The sequence below is a fragment of the Benincasa hispida genome, chromosome 10 (assembly GCF_009727055.1).
Source record: "Benincasa hispida cultivar B227 chromosome 10, ASM972705v1, whole genome shotgun sequence".
NCBI classification, from domain to species: Eukaryota; Viridiplantae; Streptophyta; class Magnoliopsida; order Cucurbitales; family Cucurbitaceae; genus Benincasa; species Benincasa hispida.
Genome location: NC_052358.1, coordinates 10,995,629 through 11,012,584, shown reverse-complemented (window position 1 = coordinate 11,012,584; position 16,956 = coordinate 10,995,629). Strand labels below are relative to the sequence as shown.

General features: G+C 35.2%; 2 protein-coding genes across 3 annotated transcripts; one reads left to right on the top strand and one right to left on the bottom strand.

The window, feature by feature from the left end:
• The first annotated feature begins 6,939 nt into the window (after positions 1 to 6,939).
• Positions 6,940 to 8,801, top strand: LOC120088491 (E3 ubiquitin-protein ligase SIRP1). Of its 2 annotated transcripts, none has more exons than XM_039045834.1 (2): positions 6,940 to 7,191; positions 7,295 to 8,801. In XM_039045834.1, the coding sequence occupies exon 2, from the start codon at positions 7,561 to 7,563 to the stop codon at positions 8,629 to 8,631; it is 1,071 nt and encodes a 356-aa protein (XP_038901762.1). In that variant the 5' UTR covers positions 6,940 to 7,191; positions 7,295 to 7,560; the 3' UTR covers positions 8,632 to 8,801. The 2 variants fall into 2 exon arrangements, with proteins under 2 accessions (XP_038901762.1, XP_038901761.1); XM_039045833.1 differs by having other exon boundaries at positions 6,941 to 7,191; positions 7,512 to 8,801.
• A 2,685-nt stretch (positions 8,802 to 11,486) lies between these two features.
• Positions 11,487 to 15,956, bottom strand: LOC120088273 (pyruvate kinase, cytosolic isozyme). The gene is made up of 3 exons (XM_039045458.1): positions 15,461 to 15,956; positions 13,303 to 13,764; positions 11,487 to 12,621 (listed from the first exon to the last, which is right to left on the bottom strand). Exons 1-3 carry the CDS (start codon positions 15,686 to 15,688, stop codon positions 11,809 to 11,811), a joined length of 1,503 nt encoding a protein of 500 aa, XP_038901386.1. The 5' UTR covers positions 15,689 to 15,956; the 3' UTR covers positions 11,487 to 11,808.
• Positions 15,957 to 16,956: the final 1,000 nt, after the last annotated feature.

Below are 16,956 nucleotides of genomic sequence, written 5' to 3'. Positions count from 1 at the left end.
TGCTGAGGAAGTATTTAACGGACCATCTCATGTGGTGGACTTTTGAGCCTGTTTAGCTGAATGAAAATTGAGTTAGAGGAGAAGCCTGCGCAAATTGTGCCCAAAGAGGTGAAAAGTTTTGTGTAAGCAAGGAGGTCCATTTGGTGAAGGTTCTGTGGCAGAACCATCAGTTTTGAGGAAGCACTTTGGAAGCGAGAGGACGAGAAATGAAAACCACTGCATCCAAAGCTCTTTCCATGGATTAGAACTTTCGAGGATGAAAGTTTAATCAGGGGGGAAGAATGTGACACCCCAAGATTTATACATATATTTATTTATATAAAAAAAAAAAGAGAGTAATAGTTAATTAAGAAAAAGAGAAAGGGAAGTTAGGAATAAAATGAGGGTTTAGGAACCTCGAGTTTGCGTGCAAGAGAAAAAAATTCCTTTTTTCTTTTTCTTTTTCCTCTTCCTCCTTCCAGCCCTCACGAAACGCTCCCCTTCACCCCAACTTTTTCGCTGCCGCCTCCTCACACCTCAACCCAGCGCGCTTTATCTTTGTCCACCGTCCACTGTTCGATCGTATGTCTCGGTCGTTCCAACCGCGCGAAGTTGCGTTCGCTTCCAACCGCGCTGCTTGACCGTTGCTTCCAGTCGCGCCAAGCTTCTTCGATTTTTTTTTCTTCCGTTTCCGTTCTACGTCTGCCAGTTGCCGACCGTTTTGGTTTTGCCAAGAATGTGGTTTTGGTGAGATTTAAGTTTTTTTGGTTTTTAGTTAATGGGTTTTGGATGGCTACCGATTTTTGGTTTGATTTAAGTTAATTCAGGGTACATTGTTGCTCAATTCAGGATTTCAAGACATTTTTCGGTACTGTCCAGCAGCATCAAGGTTCGCTTGGGCGCCTTTTGGTAAGCTATATTGGTTGTTCTAATTTAAATCTCGTTTCCCCAGTTGGTTTGGTGAATGTTGGTGTTTATTGGATTTTAGAATTTAGTTTTGAAACATTTCAGTTTGGCTTAGGACTGTTTTGGATTCCGTCCTTGGAGCTCAGTGTAGTTCTGGTTACGTCGGCATTTTTTGGGTGAGTGGTTTGTAGTTTTTTTTGTGCAGTTTAGGTGAATAGGTTGTGTTTATAAGGTTTAACATTAAATTGGTTTATTCTAGGGCAATTCGAGCGTCTGACTCGAGTCAAAGAGAGATTTGGTTGATAATTGAAGTTTGGTTGCTAATTGTTCGACATAATTTCGAGGTAAGTGGTTTACTACCGGTTTTCCCTCAACCCTAAGCATGTGTTACGTATTGGTTCCTTGGTTAGAATAAACTATTTTGGTATGCATACTGATCCGATGAGAATTTTGAAAGCTTACGCTTATGCCACTGTATATCAGTATTGTATGTTGTTGCACAATTTGATTGGGTGGGTAAATTGTGAATTGTTGGATGGTCTTGGCATGGTTTGTGACCTTATGATCTATGACCTTGTTTGCATGCTTATGTCTATTTGAGATTCTAGTGACTGTTAGTATTACCATTGGGTTATGCACATCGCATATTGTGAGCCTTCGGGCCACACCCTATGCTTATGTACAGTGTCCCTTTTTGGGATCACCACTTATGCTTATGATTGTGGTCCTCCACGATCACTACTTATGAAAGCGTGCCTTCGGGTTCGCCCCTTATGCCTATGCCTACGCCTATGATGCCCTTGTGCACTTTGGTCCAATGGGAAGACTAACAGCTCACTGAGTGGGCTCAGTAGTGGGCTGCTTACTGAGTATATTTATATACTCATCATTTTCTTTTCATGCTTTTCAAGTAGGGGAAACGATAGGCCGGCTGTTAGAGTTAAACAACACGCAGCGGAAGAATCAAGGATCCATAAACATTCTAATTCACTAATTTTGGCAAAAACTAAAGCATGTTGTTCATAAAAATGGGTTTTTAGAACATACCTTTGAAAAAATCTTCAAGAAAATCGTTGTTCAGCTGCTATCTTCACTTAATATCAACGTGAACCACCTCAAAGCCTTCCATACTATGCTCTTGGAGCTTTAGGCAGAGTTGTGGGACTCAAAAACAGCTTGTAGATATGGAGAAACAAGGGAAGCTCACAGCAGCAAGTTGAAGAAGACAACTTCTACTTTACCACGTTTTTTCTCTCAAAATTCTGTATTCATCTACTTCTCCAACAACTCCAATCTTCTTTATATATCAAGATGAACATGCAAGGAGATGGAGTGCATAGCTTGCAGCTCATGCTTGGAGAATCAAGGTAGAGAAGATCATGGTTTGTGTGTGAGCATAAAGATGATGATAATGGGAAAAAAACTTTTTCCACTTTGTGCCATGCAAAACGATTTTTCCATTTTTATTTTTAAAACAAAATTGACTTTTAATCATTTTAATTTAAAAATGGATTTTCTTAAATTAATTTCATAAATTAATTTTAAAATTAATTAATTTAATATTAAATATTAAATTAAGTTTTGCACAATAATCACCTTTATATATTTATTCTCTTGTTCCGTTTAATTTAAATGTTTCAAATTAATTTCTCAAGCTACCCTAAAGCGTACCCATTTACGAGCTAGTAGGGGGACCTCGCGGACCTACGGATCATGGGTTCCAACGATCCGAGATTAATCGGCTAAACTCATTAGACCGATTTAACCCCCATTCATTAACTAATGGGTGATTCCACTGAGCCCATAGCTGAACTCCCCTCACTGTAGATATACTATATCCACTCGATATAACCATGATTAGTAAGTTAACCCTTTACAGGTTGCTCGTAATAACGGCTGGGTCGAATCTCTGTTTTACCCCCGAAATTACCTCTCGTTCCTTAAGTTCCATTGATCCCCTAATGAACAATTGATTTGTGATCCAATCAATAAATCGAATCCCTCTCAGACCAATGAGAGGGTGAGGCCTCTTGTTCAAGACCCAAAATCAGCATTTGAAGGGAACAACCTCTCTACTAACCCTAATCGGTTAGGAGTGAATTCCCTCTTGCACCCTATGTTCCCAGCTATTCATCCGGTCTTATCCCCAAAATGGTAAGCTTATTGAGCAGAGGCAATTGGTCAACTCTCACCGTTTGCAGATCAAAGGATAATCCCGAACAAACAGGAGTTCATAGTTAGCTCAGGATTAAGGTTAAGTTACCTAGGTCATCGCTTTGAAATTATCAGTCTTAAACAGTAAACAACATTATAAAGTAAGAGTGACAAATTTCGTGGTCCGATCTTGCACAAAAATCATTTGCATAGGACACACCCACTCCTCATGTCTCAACATGCACGAATTAGGATCACTTCCGCATTTAGGATTTAAGTATTGGAGTCTGGTTTTGAAGTTAGGTATTTTTAGAATTTTCTAAAATATTCATTGATTTTATTTATTGAGTATTTACTTGTTATTCATTTTAAAGTTAGGTTAAGGGTACCCCGAACGGTAATTTTTTATTTTTTATGATTTCTCACCTTTGCTTATTGGAGTATTATTTAAATTAAATAAAAAAAAATTCTTATTCTTTTATATTGTTATTCTTTGAGAAAATGTATTTTCAAGCCTATGCATGCATAAAGTAGCATCCTAGAAACATATTAGAAATTTGGGTCGTTACAAGTTACATCTCACTCCTTAAGTACCACTGATTCCTTTAATGAACAATACAACATAGTCCAACTATGTGTGAACACCTCTCGGGCCAAGAGAAGGTGTGTGGCGCCACATCATTCAAGCCCCAGAATCAGCCCTTAAGGGAGCTTTCTATCTACTTACCCTGCCTCGAGGAAGGAGTGAATTCCATCTTGTGTAGTTGAGTTCCCTGCTCCCAAATCAGACGAATCCCCAAAATGGTAGGTTTGAGTCGGCGACCTGGCCATTCGCACCCATACAAATCAAAGGACCGCCCTCAATGGCAGGAATTCCCAACTCACTCAGGATTGAGGTCATGTTACCTATGATCATCTTAGTGAAGTGAAGTCTCTGTCATGAATAGTGTTATATAACGAGACGTTAACACTTTGTGATCAGGTCTTATACAAACTCTTTGTATAGGACGCCCTCGCTCGCATGTCCCCAACACGAATGATCAGGATCAGACCATCTGTGACAAGTCACAACACTTGTGACCATTTCATAAAGCGGGCTACATCCGTAGAGTTACCAGGATAAGGTTTTCCTCCTATATCCATATACTACAGACCATTTTGGTTATCACTCAAGACATGATCCACTTGTGTGTCACCACATACATGCTTGAGTCACATATAGATAACTAGAGATTTTATGTTTATTGGTTTGTGGTAAAGTAAATAAAACAAGTAACTGAGCAAAATACAAGATGTGAAGTAAATATCATATATTATACAATACAAGCGTTCGTACAATCTGTTTACAAACTACAGGACACGAGACTTTAGGGTATTACCCTAACAACCCCCACTTCTCATGTCATAACATGTATGAATTAGGATCACATCATCTGTAGCACTTTACAACTCTTTGTAACAACTACAGAGTGGGCCGCATCTAATAGTGTTACCGGAATAAGGCACCCAACCTTATTAGTTATTCATATACTATAGATCATTTTGACTATTTACTTGAACCTAATCCACTTTTATGTATCCACATAAAGTTTAAGTACTCATGTAATAGTCATGGATCTTTTAGTTTATTGATTATTTCTAAAACGAAATAAGCAATACATATTTTCAATAACAACTTATTGAATTTTCAGAATAAGTTTTATTGTTTATAAACCACGAGTTTTAGGACATAAAACCCAACAATACTAACTCCATGTTCCTTCTCATGTAGGCAACGATATCAATTGGATGACATCAGATCTTATCATTCGCTTTTGAAATAGATTTAGCACTCACTCACGATGAATGAAGTTGCTTGCCTATGATCACCTTGGACAACTATTATTGAACATATGTGTTTGTCCACAAATTTACGAATAATCCACATCTGACCTTTAGCAATAAGTGATGACCGAATAAACCAATTGCATCCATCATCTTTGCACCTCATTACTAGTCGCGTACGACTAGACTTCACAGTTTTCAACTGAAAACTGCATTTCAAGGCAAAAATGTATATTGCTTTCTTCTGTTCAATCTAGCTGTGAAAAACATAACCTTCTTTAAATACAACATCTTCTAATATGGCATCAATATCAACCAAATCAACGAACCTACACTCTGTCCTACTACTAATGGAGCCATTAAGTATGTGACTGTAACTGTCATGCATAGACCCTGTATTTGAATCCACCTCATTGTCACCCTCACCCCATTCCACAACTATGCAAATATCATCGAACATATTGCTAGCAATAATAGAAAGACACCCAAAAACATCCTTGTCTTATGAAATCTTAATCATATTCAATTGACTTGATCTAGAGCTATACATAGTTAAACCAGTAATAACTTGATTACCCCGAACATGTAACTTCCTAGCAATAACCTTTTTGAACTGTCGAAAATTGGAATCAATCGAAACATGCAAACAAGCAATATTAAAGTTGTTATATTGTTTGTTGTCGTGCCACACGCTCCCATATAAAATCATGATCTACTAAAGCGACATTGGACTGAAATATAAACAAAAAAACTGCAATTACAATTAACATTAAACAAGTATCTTTGAATCAAGACAAGATATACTTACAAGTACGTTATATTTAGAAAATACACCAGCAGAATGGAAAAAACCCAGAAAATAACCCATTAGAAGGGAAGCAGTGGAAACAACCCCAATGGCATAAGGGGTTTTCCGATGTTGTGTTTCCCTAGTTTGATTGCATCTAAAATGACTGCAGACCAGATGGAAGGATGGAGGAAATATTATGTTTTTTTGGCTATCGAAGTTACGTAGAAGGGAGAATCCGCAATCAAACTAGACCCACTAGAATGACATAAGGGAAGAAATACCTTTTTCGATGATCCAAAACGGTGGCAGACCAAACGAAATGAGGGATTAAATACTCTATTTTCCGGCGACTGAAGGTACGGAAGGCAGAATCGACTGCAATCAAACTAAACCCACAAAAATGACGTTGGACCGTTTGTTTCAAACACGCAGAAAATACACGATTTTGGGGATACTCCTACAACCGTGGAAGAAGGCGTGAGAACTCCAAGGGCATGTTCGAAAATCAAATTAGTTGATGGGCCCACACCAATGTTTTTTGGCCATAAATCATGAAAAAAAAAAATAAAAAATGGCTATTCCCCAAATGCATATTCTATTGACTTATTAACTCCACTAGTGGCCCAAATGGCCCTTATTATATTTGTATTGAAGGTTTAAAATTGATGCCTTAATTTTTTTTCAAATGAAAATATTTTTAAAAAATGTCTATTATAATATATATTTCATTAAAAATAATTAAAAAAATAGTAAATAAACCTATATTTTTTTTATTTAAAAGAAATAAACCTATATAATGAAATGTAGATTCATTTCTCATATTGATGTCAAATTCACGAAAATGTAAACATATCAATAGAAATATTGAGATATGGACAAAAATTATATAATGATTGTAGTTAAACTTTGAATTTCACTTTTGATGTCAATATCAAATTCATAAAAATGTAAAAATATAGATGAATTTAATGCAATGAATGTATCTAAAACTTTGAATTTAAAATTTTAAGATGGTATAGTTATTATATTAAAACAAATAAAAATATAAGTAAATATAGTATTTGAGGTTATAATCAGATCTTGATACATATTGTGCCTACGAGTGTATACATATATCGAAGCAAAAAGCATGAGGATAATTCGAGGATGCGGCAAATGTCATGGCAGTGAAGATTGGAGAGGAGGGCCGCAAAATTTCACAGGAAGAAAATTAGGTAAAAATGAAATAGTAAACTGTTATTCAAAAAAGAAAAAAATAATGATAAATAGTAAAATAAATCCAACAAAGGGGAGAGAGAGAGTTTGAAGAAGCGGATAGGAAGGCTCTGGTTGTCCAGAGGAAGAGAGAGGAAGAGAGGATCTTTTTATTTACATCTGTTGTTGTAACGTTGAATTCTCTCTCTTTCTGTCTCTTGTTCGCGTCGGCACTCCTCCCGTTCCTCTTTTCCGCTTCCACCCAATTCAATTCAAATCGCCGTTTCCTATCGGAGCGAACGCACAGATTCCTGGAATTCCTCAACCTACGCTTCGGCTTTCAAGTAATTCCTTCTTCTTCTTCTTTGTTTTCCTCTTCCGATTCCCTTTTTTTTCAATTTCTTTGTTTCGACCTTCGTTTTTCTTTTCTTTCAATTGAATCTCCAGCTATCGCTTCCGGCGACTTTTTATCCTTTTCTTTTGATGGTTGACCCTTGACCGGGGGATCTGGGATCTGTCTAGATCGATCTGTGTAGAGTTTTCCAAGTTTTTGCGCATTCCACATCTCACATCTGATCGAACGGATTTTTTCTTCCTTTTCCGCGATCAGCTAGCTACATATACGATTTGTGATCATTCTGTTCTCTTTCTTCCTTGGTAACAGAAATAGAATAGCAGAAGGCTGGGTTTCTTGCTAATACAATACATAGAGGATGGACGAGTTAATTGCAACGAGATATTGGTGTCACATGTGTTCTCAAATGGTGAATCCCATCGTTGACGTTGAAATTAAATGCCCCTTCTGCCGTAGCGGCTTTGTCGAGGAGATAGGTAACGGTATATCCAACGACAATAATGATAACAACAGCAATAATAATGAGCTCGAATCCGATTTTGGATCGGAGCGAGCTTTGTCCCTCTGGGCTCCGATCTTGCTCGGTATGATGGGAAATCCCCGTGGGCGCCGAAGATTCAGACATCTAGAGTTTGACGAAGATGATGATGATAATGAGCATGAGGATGGGGAGGGGAATCGTGTGAGTAGTGAGCCGACTGATCTTGATTCAGTCATTAGGAGGAGGAGAAGTTCAGCTACCATTCTTCAGTTGCTCCAAGGTATCAGAGCTGGAATGGCAACTGCTGAATCAGAAAATAGTTACGAGGGAGAGAGGAGCAGAGAAAGAGAGCGGGTTATTCTTATAAATCCTTTCAATCAGACCATTGTAGTTCAAGGAGGTGAGAATCAAAATCAAAACCCCATTGGATCGCTGGGTGATTATTTCGTAGGACCTGGTTTGGATTTGTTATTGCAACATCTAGCCGAAAATGATCCCAACCGATATGGCACTCCACCAGCACAGAAGGAGGCAGTTGATGCACTGCCCACCGTGAGGGTTGAACCTGTGGATAGCTGTTTGCAATGTGCAGTGTGTTTGGATGAGTTTGAGGTGGATGAAGAAGCCAAGGAGATGCCATGTAAACATAAATTTCATACAGGGTGTATTCTGCCATGGCTGGAGCTGCATAGTTCTTGCCCAGTTTGTAGGCATCAATTGCCTGGGGATGAATCCAAGCGTGATGCGGATGGTGGGTCTACTAGGTTCATGGGTGACCTTAATAATGCTAATGGTAGTGGCAGCGGGGAGATTATTGATGGGAGAAATGCATCTGGGACTGGGAGAAGGTTTTCGTTTCCATGGCCTTTCAATGGCTTGTTTTCTGCGCAAGGAAACTCCTCGGGTGGAAGTGCAAGTGATTCTCAAAGGGATCACGCTTCCATTTGAATATATGCTTCTGCTCTGCTTGCTTGCCTATTGCATGTATGTGTATGTATATGTGTTTTACTTATATTATAACTATACAGATCTTTTGCCTCCTGCCCTTAGAACAATCTGAATCTCTCTTCTTACCATTTTACCAACATTATCGTATACTATATGCCTTTTCACTCTCACCCCTGCTTTCATTGCTATTCCTTCACCTCCGATAACAAATATTTCTTAATCTTTTCTATCAATTCAACTACAAATATCGCCTCGCTCTATGTTTCATGGCAGGGTCAACCACATTGGTTCATTATATATATATAAATGTGGGAATGATCATTTTCATGGTTTGAGAAGTGAAATTCAAGTCTCCCTGTAATGTCAAAACGTATAACAGTAATGATATTCCTAGGTTATGTAATTTTAATTTATATTTCTACATATACTGCAAATCTTAAATTTCACACTATGAATTATATATTATTGAAACAAAATATGTTATTACTTTTAGCATATTCGTGGTTAGAGTTTCGAATCTTTATTTCACATGTTGAAGTGGGAAAAAAAAGTGATTTATTAATTACTGATATCAATGTGTAACCTGCATTTTGAATTTATTTTGTTTAATTCTGAGAAAATAACACAAATAATATACATAGACTATTATTGTTTTGATTTATTATATAGTTTTTCTCGTTACTCGAAATAATCATAACTGACACATACAGAAAAAATAATCATGAGGATGAAAAACAAAAAGATTAATGTTCAACATTAAAATATGTATTTAGTTGCCAATAAATTAATTTGTGATTTACTTTACATAAGGACTAAAATATAGTATAGGCGTAGACAAGGTTGGTATGGTCTTCCCCTGATGCATTAAGATTTTGAGTCAATTGGACAGTTAGTTTTCAACCATTTAAGTTATTTTTAGACATTTTCATTTCCTGTTTTTCATTCCAACTATGGATTTTTTTATTTTCCACATATAACTTTATTTTCAATAATCGTAATTTATTACTTTATTATTTTTTTAATAATAAAGTAATTTATGGAGATTAATTTTAATTTGATCATTCATTATGAATATATAATTATCACTGATTATTTATAAGAAGTTAATTATTTATTGTGATTATTTTTTATTACTCCGTTCATTATAAATATATCATGTTTACAAAATACTTTTTAGTATTATTTATTAATATATCATATTTTTATCTCATTTTCTTCACCTTTTATATAATATATTATCCATTTAAATATATTTTCTTTATATTATTTAATTAAAAGTAAAATTACTAATGTTGAACTTAATTAATATATAAAATGATTAAATGTTAGATTATAATTAGTATGACGTTCATAAAATGAATTAATTGGTTAAATTTAATTATAAAATTATTAAAATATTATAATTATAATTAAAATATTTGAATATTTATAATTATATTATAATCTTCAAATATTTATAATTGAAATTATTATTGATTCATAATTAATTAATTTTTTTATTGAAATATTGAATATTATTTATTTTTTAAATTATTAATCTATTACCATTATAATAAGATTTTCATGCTTAATTTCATAAATTAAACACAAACTCAATTTATATTCAGTAAATTATTAATCTATTACAATTATTATAAGATTTTCATGCTTAATTTCATAAACTAAACACAAACCCAATTTTTGTTCACAAAATTTTGATAGCATTCTTATGCACAATCAAACATAGTCATTCTTGATTTGTCAGATATATAATTCTCAGACATCTTTAATTTTTGAGATTGAAAAAACTTTAATCCAAACGGCCCCACAGATCTTTTGAACCATTGTGTTCTATCGAGCATAAAGCAATATCAAGATCAAAATCTTAAAAAAATGATGAAGGTCACAAAGAAAAAGAAAATGATATGGTGACCCGATAAAGTTAAAAGGAGCATTTATTGAACATAGAGTTGACAACGAGACAGTACTCAGGGAAGATTCCCATCGTCCCAGCAGGAGAAATTAATCCCATCTCCACCCTATCCCACGAATTGAAGACGGAGATGGGACAAGGTTCCTCGTGGGAGCCATTCCAAAATATTAAACTCCAATTCAATAAAAAATTTTATTTAAAAAAATGTTGCATTTTCCTTTATTAATTTAATCTCGCCAAATTAGAGTTTGGATTAAAAATAAAAATACAAAATAAAAAAGAAATAACAAAAACAGTATTTCATTAAAGTAAGCAATTTTTTTAAAAAAAAGTAAAAAGAAAACAGAACTGAGAAAAATGCAAATTTTCTAATTTTTTAAAAGTTATATATATAAGGGATGGGTTTGGAAAATGTGTAGTTTCTTCAATTTAAATAATTCAGGTTTGATTTTGATCAAGTAACAATTCAATTGAGTTGAGTTTGACAAATATTTATTTTTGAATTTATTTGATTTTATTTCGTATTTTAGAGAGTTACTAAATTGCTAATCCATAAATAGTAACTCATTTCTTGAAGAGTTCTCTTTTCTTTGGAATCGAAGAGTTCTCTCTTTCTTTTTTTCTTTTGATCTTGATATTCGAGTAGTTCGAGATTGCAGTTCTACCAAAATTAATTGTTATATTATCTTGCTTGCAACCATGCAGGTTAAATAATTATCTTCAGAACAACACTTATCAAAAACGTACCTCGACTATATTTAAAATTTCAAAAAATTGAGGATTTTCAAATCTTTGATTATTTACATATCTAAATTTTATTACACTATCTACTTACGTTTAAGTATGAAGATTATATATTGTATCTAATTAAAGTACAATCAATTTGTTAGTGTTTTCAATTTATATAATTATTTCCCCAACAATATCAACTCAGAAATTCATAAGCTCGGAAACAATAATATAATTTCAAATTGATATCCAATTGGTCACAGCGGTCAAACAAAAGCTGGAGAATTTTTTCTAGTTCTACATCCAAGATGCCTGGCAAAAGGCACCAATTTATTGATGAACAGAAATTTTCAAAACAAAAATACCGTTTGGTTTCCAGTAACACGACATTATCTGTATCACAGAAAGAAAGCGGTGTAAGTTAAACTGGTGGTCTCAACGACCCCGAAAACAATGAAGAAAATCAAGAGCAATTATTGGATTTAATCTGTGATCGTGGTGAATGGCAAAAAAATTAACTTCACAGAGCGTGATTACTACTTCACAGTCAATATCTTGATAACGGAAGCCGTCCCAACGCGATGAAGAGCCACCACAGAATCTCCATTTTTGCAGAGGCCCTTGGACTTTGCATGCTGAATAGCAAACTCTATTGCTTCTTCAGTTGTCTCTGCATGAGACGACCTTGCCGATGCTGTGCTGAGAACCGGTACCAAGCCACGAAAGATTAAGCTATGCCTTGCTGGTGCTTCATCACTGCACGACCAATCAAATGAATCTGTCTTAATCTCGGGGACAACTACGGACAGGATTGGCGTTCCTGGCCTATACTTGGCCACCAATTTTGCTGTGCTTCCTCCTCTAGTTAGGACAAGTATAAGAGATGCCTTGGCTGAGTTTGCAGTCCTAACAGCAGAAGAAGCCAGGCTTTCTAATGGGCTCATGGGAACTGGTGAATGTTCCATAATTCTTTTAAAGACATCTCCATAATCAAGGGTGCTTTCAGCTTCAACACATATTTTTGCCATTGTTCTAACAGCAAGTTCAGGATATGCTCCAGCGGCCGTTTCACCACTCAACATTACGCAATCTGTCCCATCAAGAACAGCATTTGCAACATCAGTGGCTTCGGCTCTAGTTGGTCTAGGAGACTTAATCATTGATTCCAGCATCTGTGTCGCTGTGACAACAGGTTTTCCCTGGATGTTGCACTTGTATATCATCACTTTCTGCGCCAAAAATATCTTTTCAATTGGAATTTCCATTCCCAAGTCACCACGTGCCACCATAAATGCATCTGAATTGGCTAGTATGTCGTCAAAATTTGCCACACCTTCTTGATTCTCAACCTGTGGGTCAAATTCCAGATAGATAACAGGGGTGAAATTGCTTTTCGTACAGACATGTTATGGTACAGAGAAGAAGCGATCTCAAGACATTTGTGCTGCTTGATTTTCTTCTTTAGTACATTTTAGAATTTCACAGGAAATTTCCATATTAAGGTTACATTCCCAGTAATTAACTTTTAGTTAAAATACTAATTTGGTCCCTATACTTTGGGTTTGATTCCATTTTGGTCCCTTACTTTCAATTGTCCAATTCTAGTTCATGTACTTTAAATAAATCTTGAATTCAATCCTTGCTTTCAATAAATCTTAAATTATGTCGCCTATTAAAGAAAAAAATATCTTAAATTTATTCCACCAAAGTTAATTATCAACAAAATTGGTTAAACAATGACCCTATGTAAATATATTTTTAAAATTTATAAAAGAGATGCTCTTTCAGAGACATTGTTTTTGAGAAAAATCAACAAGAAACTAATTACAATAACTTATTTTAAGATTTATTGAAAACATAGATACTAGAATTGGACAATTGAAAGTACAAGGACATGGAACAAAATTCAAAGTATATGGACCAAAGTGGTATTTTAACCTTTATATATAAAAAAACTCTTATTGTTGTCATCCTCATGAATATATATAAAAACACATTTTCATGGAAAAATTTCATGTAACTGAATGTACCTTTGACATGAGAAGAATATTCTTGGCATGCTTTCCAAGCAACTTCCGGACCTCCACAAGATCAGAACCTTTCCGAACAAAAGATAGAGCAATCATATCAATTTTATTAGGAACCCCCCATTCTAGTATATCTTCCTTATCTTTGTCTGTTAGGGTAGGGAGATCCACTATAACTCCAGGCAGGTTAACATTTTTCCTTTCACCAAGAACTGCAGAGTTCTCACAGCGACATCGTACCAAACCCAACTTTTTGTCACATGATAGAACTGAAAATGATATCGTACCATCTGCGCAAAGTATTACACTCCCTGGCTTTACATCCTCAGCTAACTTTTTGTAGCTCATACATATCATATTCTCATCACCCTTCAAGCTGTAGTCGGTAGATATAGTTATCTCCTGCCCCTGTTTTAGTTGGATGGGTTTGCTATCTTTCAAAAAACCAGTTCGAATTTCCGGGCCCTGTTTTCATTTAAAAGTCACGTATAAATTAAACCTCATTCGTGGAAGACAACTGCTTGCATGCATTCCTTTAAATTGATAGGTGAAAGATACGGATGGGGCATCTCCAAGTAATGGACGTGTCATTTCCACAGACATAATTAACTGATACGTTTTAAACTTCAGATGTAGTTCGTATTACACAAAAAAGTAAACAAGTGCTGAAAATCGATATTAGATATGAAACAGAAATCAGAAGGGCAGTTGATCCAGGATCTGAAGAGAGCTCAGAAAACTAAACAGGAGTAGCTATATGATGAATATAATTGGAATTAACCACAAAATTCATTTCTTGCACAGTTCAAGTGTCCCCTCGGAGTACTACTTTGCCCACAACAGAAGACAAATATTATTAAAGATACCTGGTGATGTTCAAAGACGACAATAAAAAAGTAAATATCCAGACAAAACAAACAAGCAGTACCAAATTAGTGGAGCTTTCATGGTAATGGCCAAACAGTCGGTGAAACTATTAATGGGAGAAGAATTTCAGAGAACATTTTTCAAGTAGAAAACAGAATCAAGATGGCAATAACAATCGTACTCAGTAAAAAACACATGGCCTTCTTCATTCAAGTTGTAGAAAATGAATAAATAGATAAAACACATCTCACCCAGAAACCTGCAAAGCACAAACCCCTCCCCTACTTTTTTCCATTCAATCTTGTAAGAACAAAACCCATTTATCTCCCATTCGAACCTGGTAATACCAGGTTGTTGTGAATGTATTGCGAGACGTAGAGTAAGGGTTAATTTGTAATTTCAACTTAAAATGACATGACATCAAACACACCATTGAGAAAGAAAATTTTGGGTTGGCCTGGTGAAGTGTTCGGATTGTGACGCTTTAAGTTTAGGAGACCTATTATATTATATACTTCTTTAAGATTTAGGACCAATTAGAAGAACATCCCCTCGATAAATGATCAAGATATCGTAGATTCAATCTATAATGGCCACCTATCTAAGATTTAATATTCTATGAGTTTCATTTTAGACAAAAAAAAAACAAAAACAAAAAACAAAAGAGAGAGAAAATTTAACAAGTATGCAAAATTCTATTATCCATCTTCTTTTTCTCAAGTACATTAAAGTCGAGCTGTTGTTCTACTTATTCATGTTTTTCTTCTGAAAAGTATGTTAAGAATCTACTGGTTATTTAGCATATAATAGTCTGTCTATATTCTTTTTCACAAGAGAAAGAGAGGCTTAAAGGTGTGAGTGGCGACACATTAGCAATCGTAAGCTATAACAGATAAATTGAGCATTTTTAGGAAGCTACAACAGATAAATTGAGCATTTTAGGGAAATTGGCACAAGGAACACGAATTATCATACAATAGAGAGAAGTAATCAGTTAGATTCTCTGGAAACACCCAAAGCATAACTAATAAAAGACCAATATATCAGTCGGTCTAAGAAAATAAAACTAAAATAGGACGACAAAGACAAAATAATAATAATAATAATAAAAAACAATAATTTTAAAAAAAATGAAACGGAGTCATGAAGAGATATTCCAGATTATCTGGATCAGAAGAAGAAAGTAGATATGTAGAAACGAAGAGCGAGAAATCGAGGGTTTCATCAAGTAGAATGATATAAGTTATGAGAAGGTGATGATATTGTAAAAGAAGGGTACTAGGATGAAAGAAACCTTGGTGTCAAGCATGACGGCGCAGAGAATACCAGTATTCTCCATTCCGGCCCTGAGATTGTCGAGGGTCTCCTGATGATAGGCGTGGGATCCGTGAGAGAAATTGAAACGAGCAACATTCATCCCAGCTTTCAAGAGCTTCTCGATCATGGGCACGGACCTGGATGCCGGCCCTAGGGTGCAGACTATCTTAGTCTTGGGTTTCTTCTCAATCACTAATCCGTCCATTTCTTGTGGTTGATCGTGAATATAGAATGATGAAGGGAGATAAGGAATAAAGGATCAAAGGATTAAATCTTTCCTGGAGGAAGAAGGAGATCCAGAAAAGTGGAGAATGGAGATGAAACTGAGAAAAAAGGGCGGATCGTTGATCGGATAGAAGATATTGAAAAGCCTTTATTGAATGAACAATGAAGAGGATGAGGAACAAGGACAAGGTTTCGTAAATCAGAAATCAGAATCGAAAGGCAGGAGCTTTTTGGGGGTTTTCGGGTCAACTGTAAAGGCGTGGCGCTACCTCAATGCATCGATTACGTTCACACATTTATTTTATTTTTATTTTTAATTACACTTTGTATCGAGCAAGGAAAATTATTATAAAGGTAAAATAGCATAAAATATTTTTAAATATAGAAAAGTATCACGATTTATCAGTCATAAAAATGAAGAGATAGGAAGTGTTTTACATATAGAGTCAAACTATTTACAAGATATAGAAAAATTTTACAAATTCGTAATACCCAATTCCAGCCCATTGAAATACCAAAAAAAACCCAGCTGACATGCCCAATCCATCAGTGTGACCCGATCCATTCACGCGACCCGCGACTAATTGACAATACCCACGATTCATCCCTCTAACGCGTGCTAACGAAAAAATTGTGCTTCTATCATCTTTTATCGTTCTTCTTCTTCTTCATCATCATCTTCTTCTTCGTCTCCTCCTCCTCCTCTTTCTTCTTCTTCTTCTTCATGCCACTGACCCACTCAATTCTACTTATTTATTCCTCTCTGATAGACAGTTGTTGGTTCGTAGATTACAATCTATCAGTGACTTCATCCATTAACAACATCAATTTTTTAAGGTATTTTGCTTCCTTTTTCTTCCCTTTTACTCTTCAATGACTTAATCTTTTACTGATTATTTGTAACGACCCAAATTTCTAGTATATTTCTAGGACGCTACGTTATGCATGCACAGGCTTGGTAATACATTTTCTCAAAGAATAATTAAATAAAAGAGATAAAATTTTTATTTAATTAAATAATGCTCAAATAAGCAAAAAAAAAAAACCTAAAAAAATACCGTTCGGGGTACCCTTAACCCAACTTTAAAATAAATAATAATTAAATAAATCAATAAATAAAATCAAGGCATATTACATAAGATTTTAAAATGTCTTACTCCTAAACCAGACTCTAGTACATGAAACCTAAGTGCGGAAGCAATAATCCGTCCAAATAGCCAGGTCACGGATTCCTCTTGTCATGCGCAG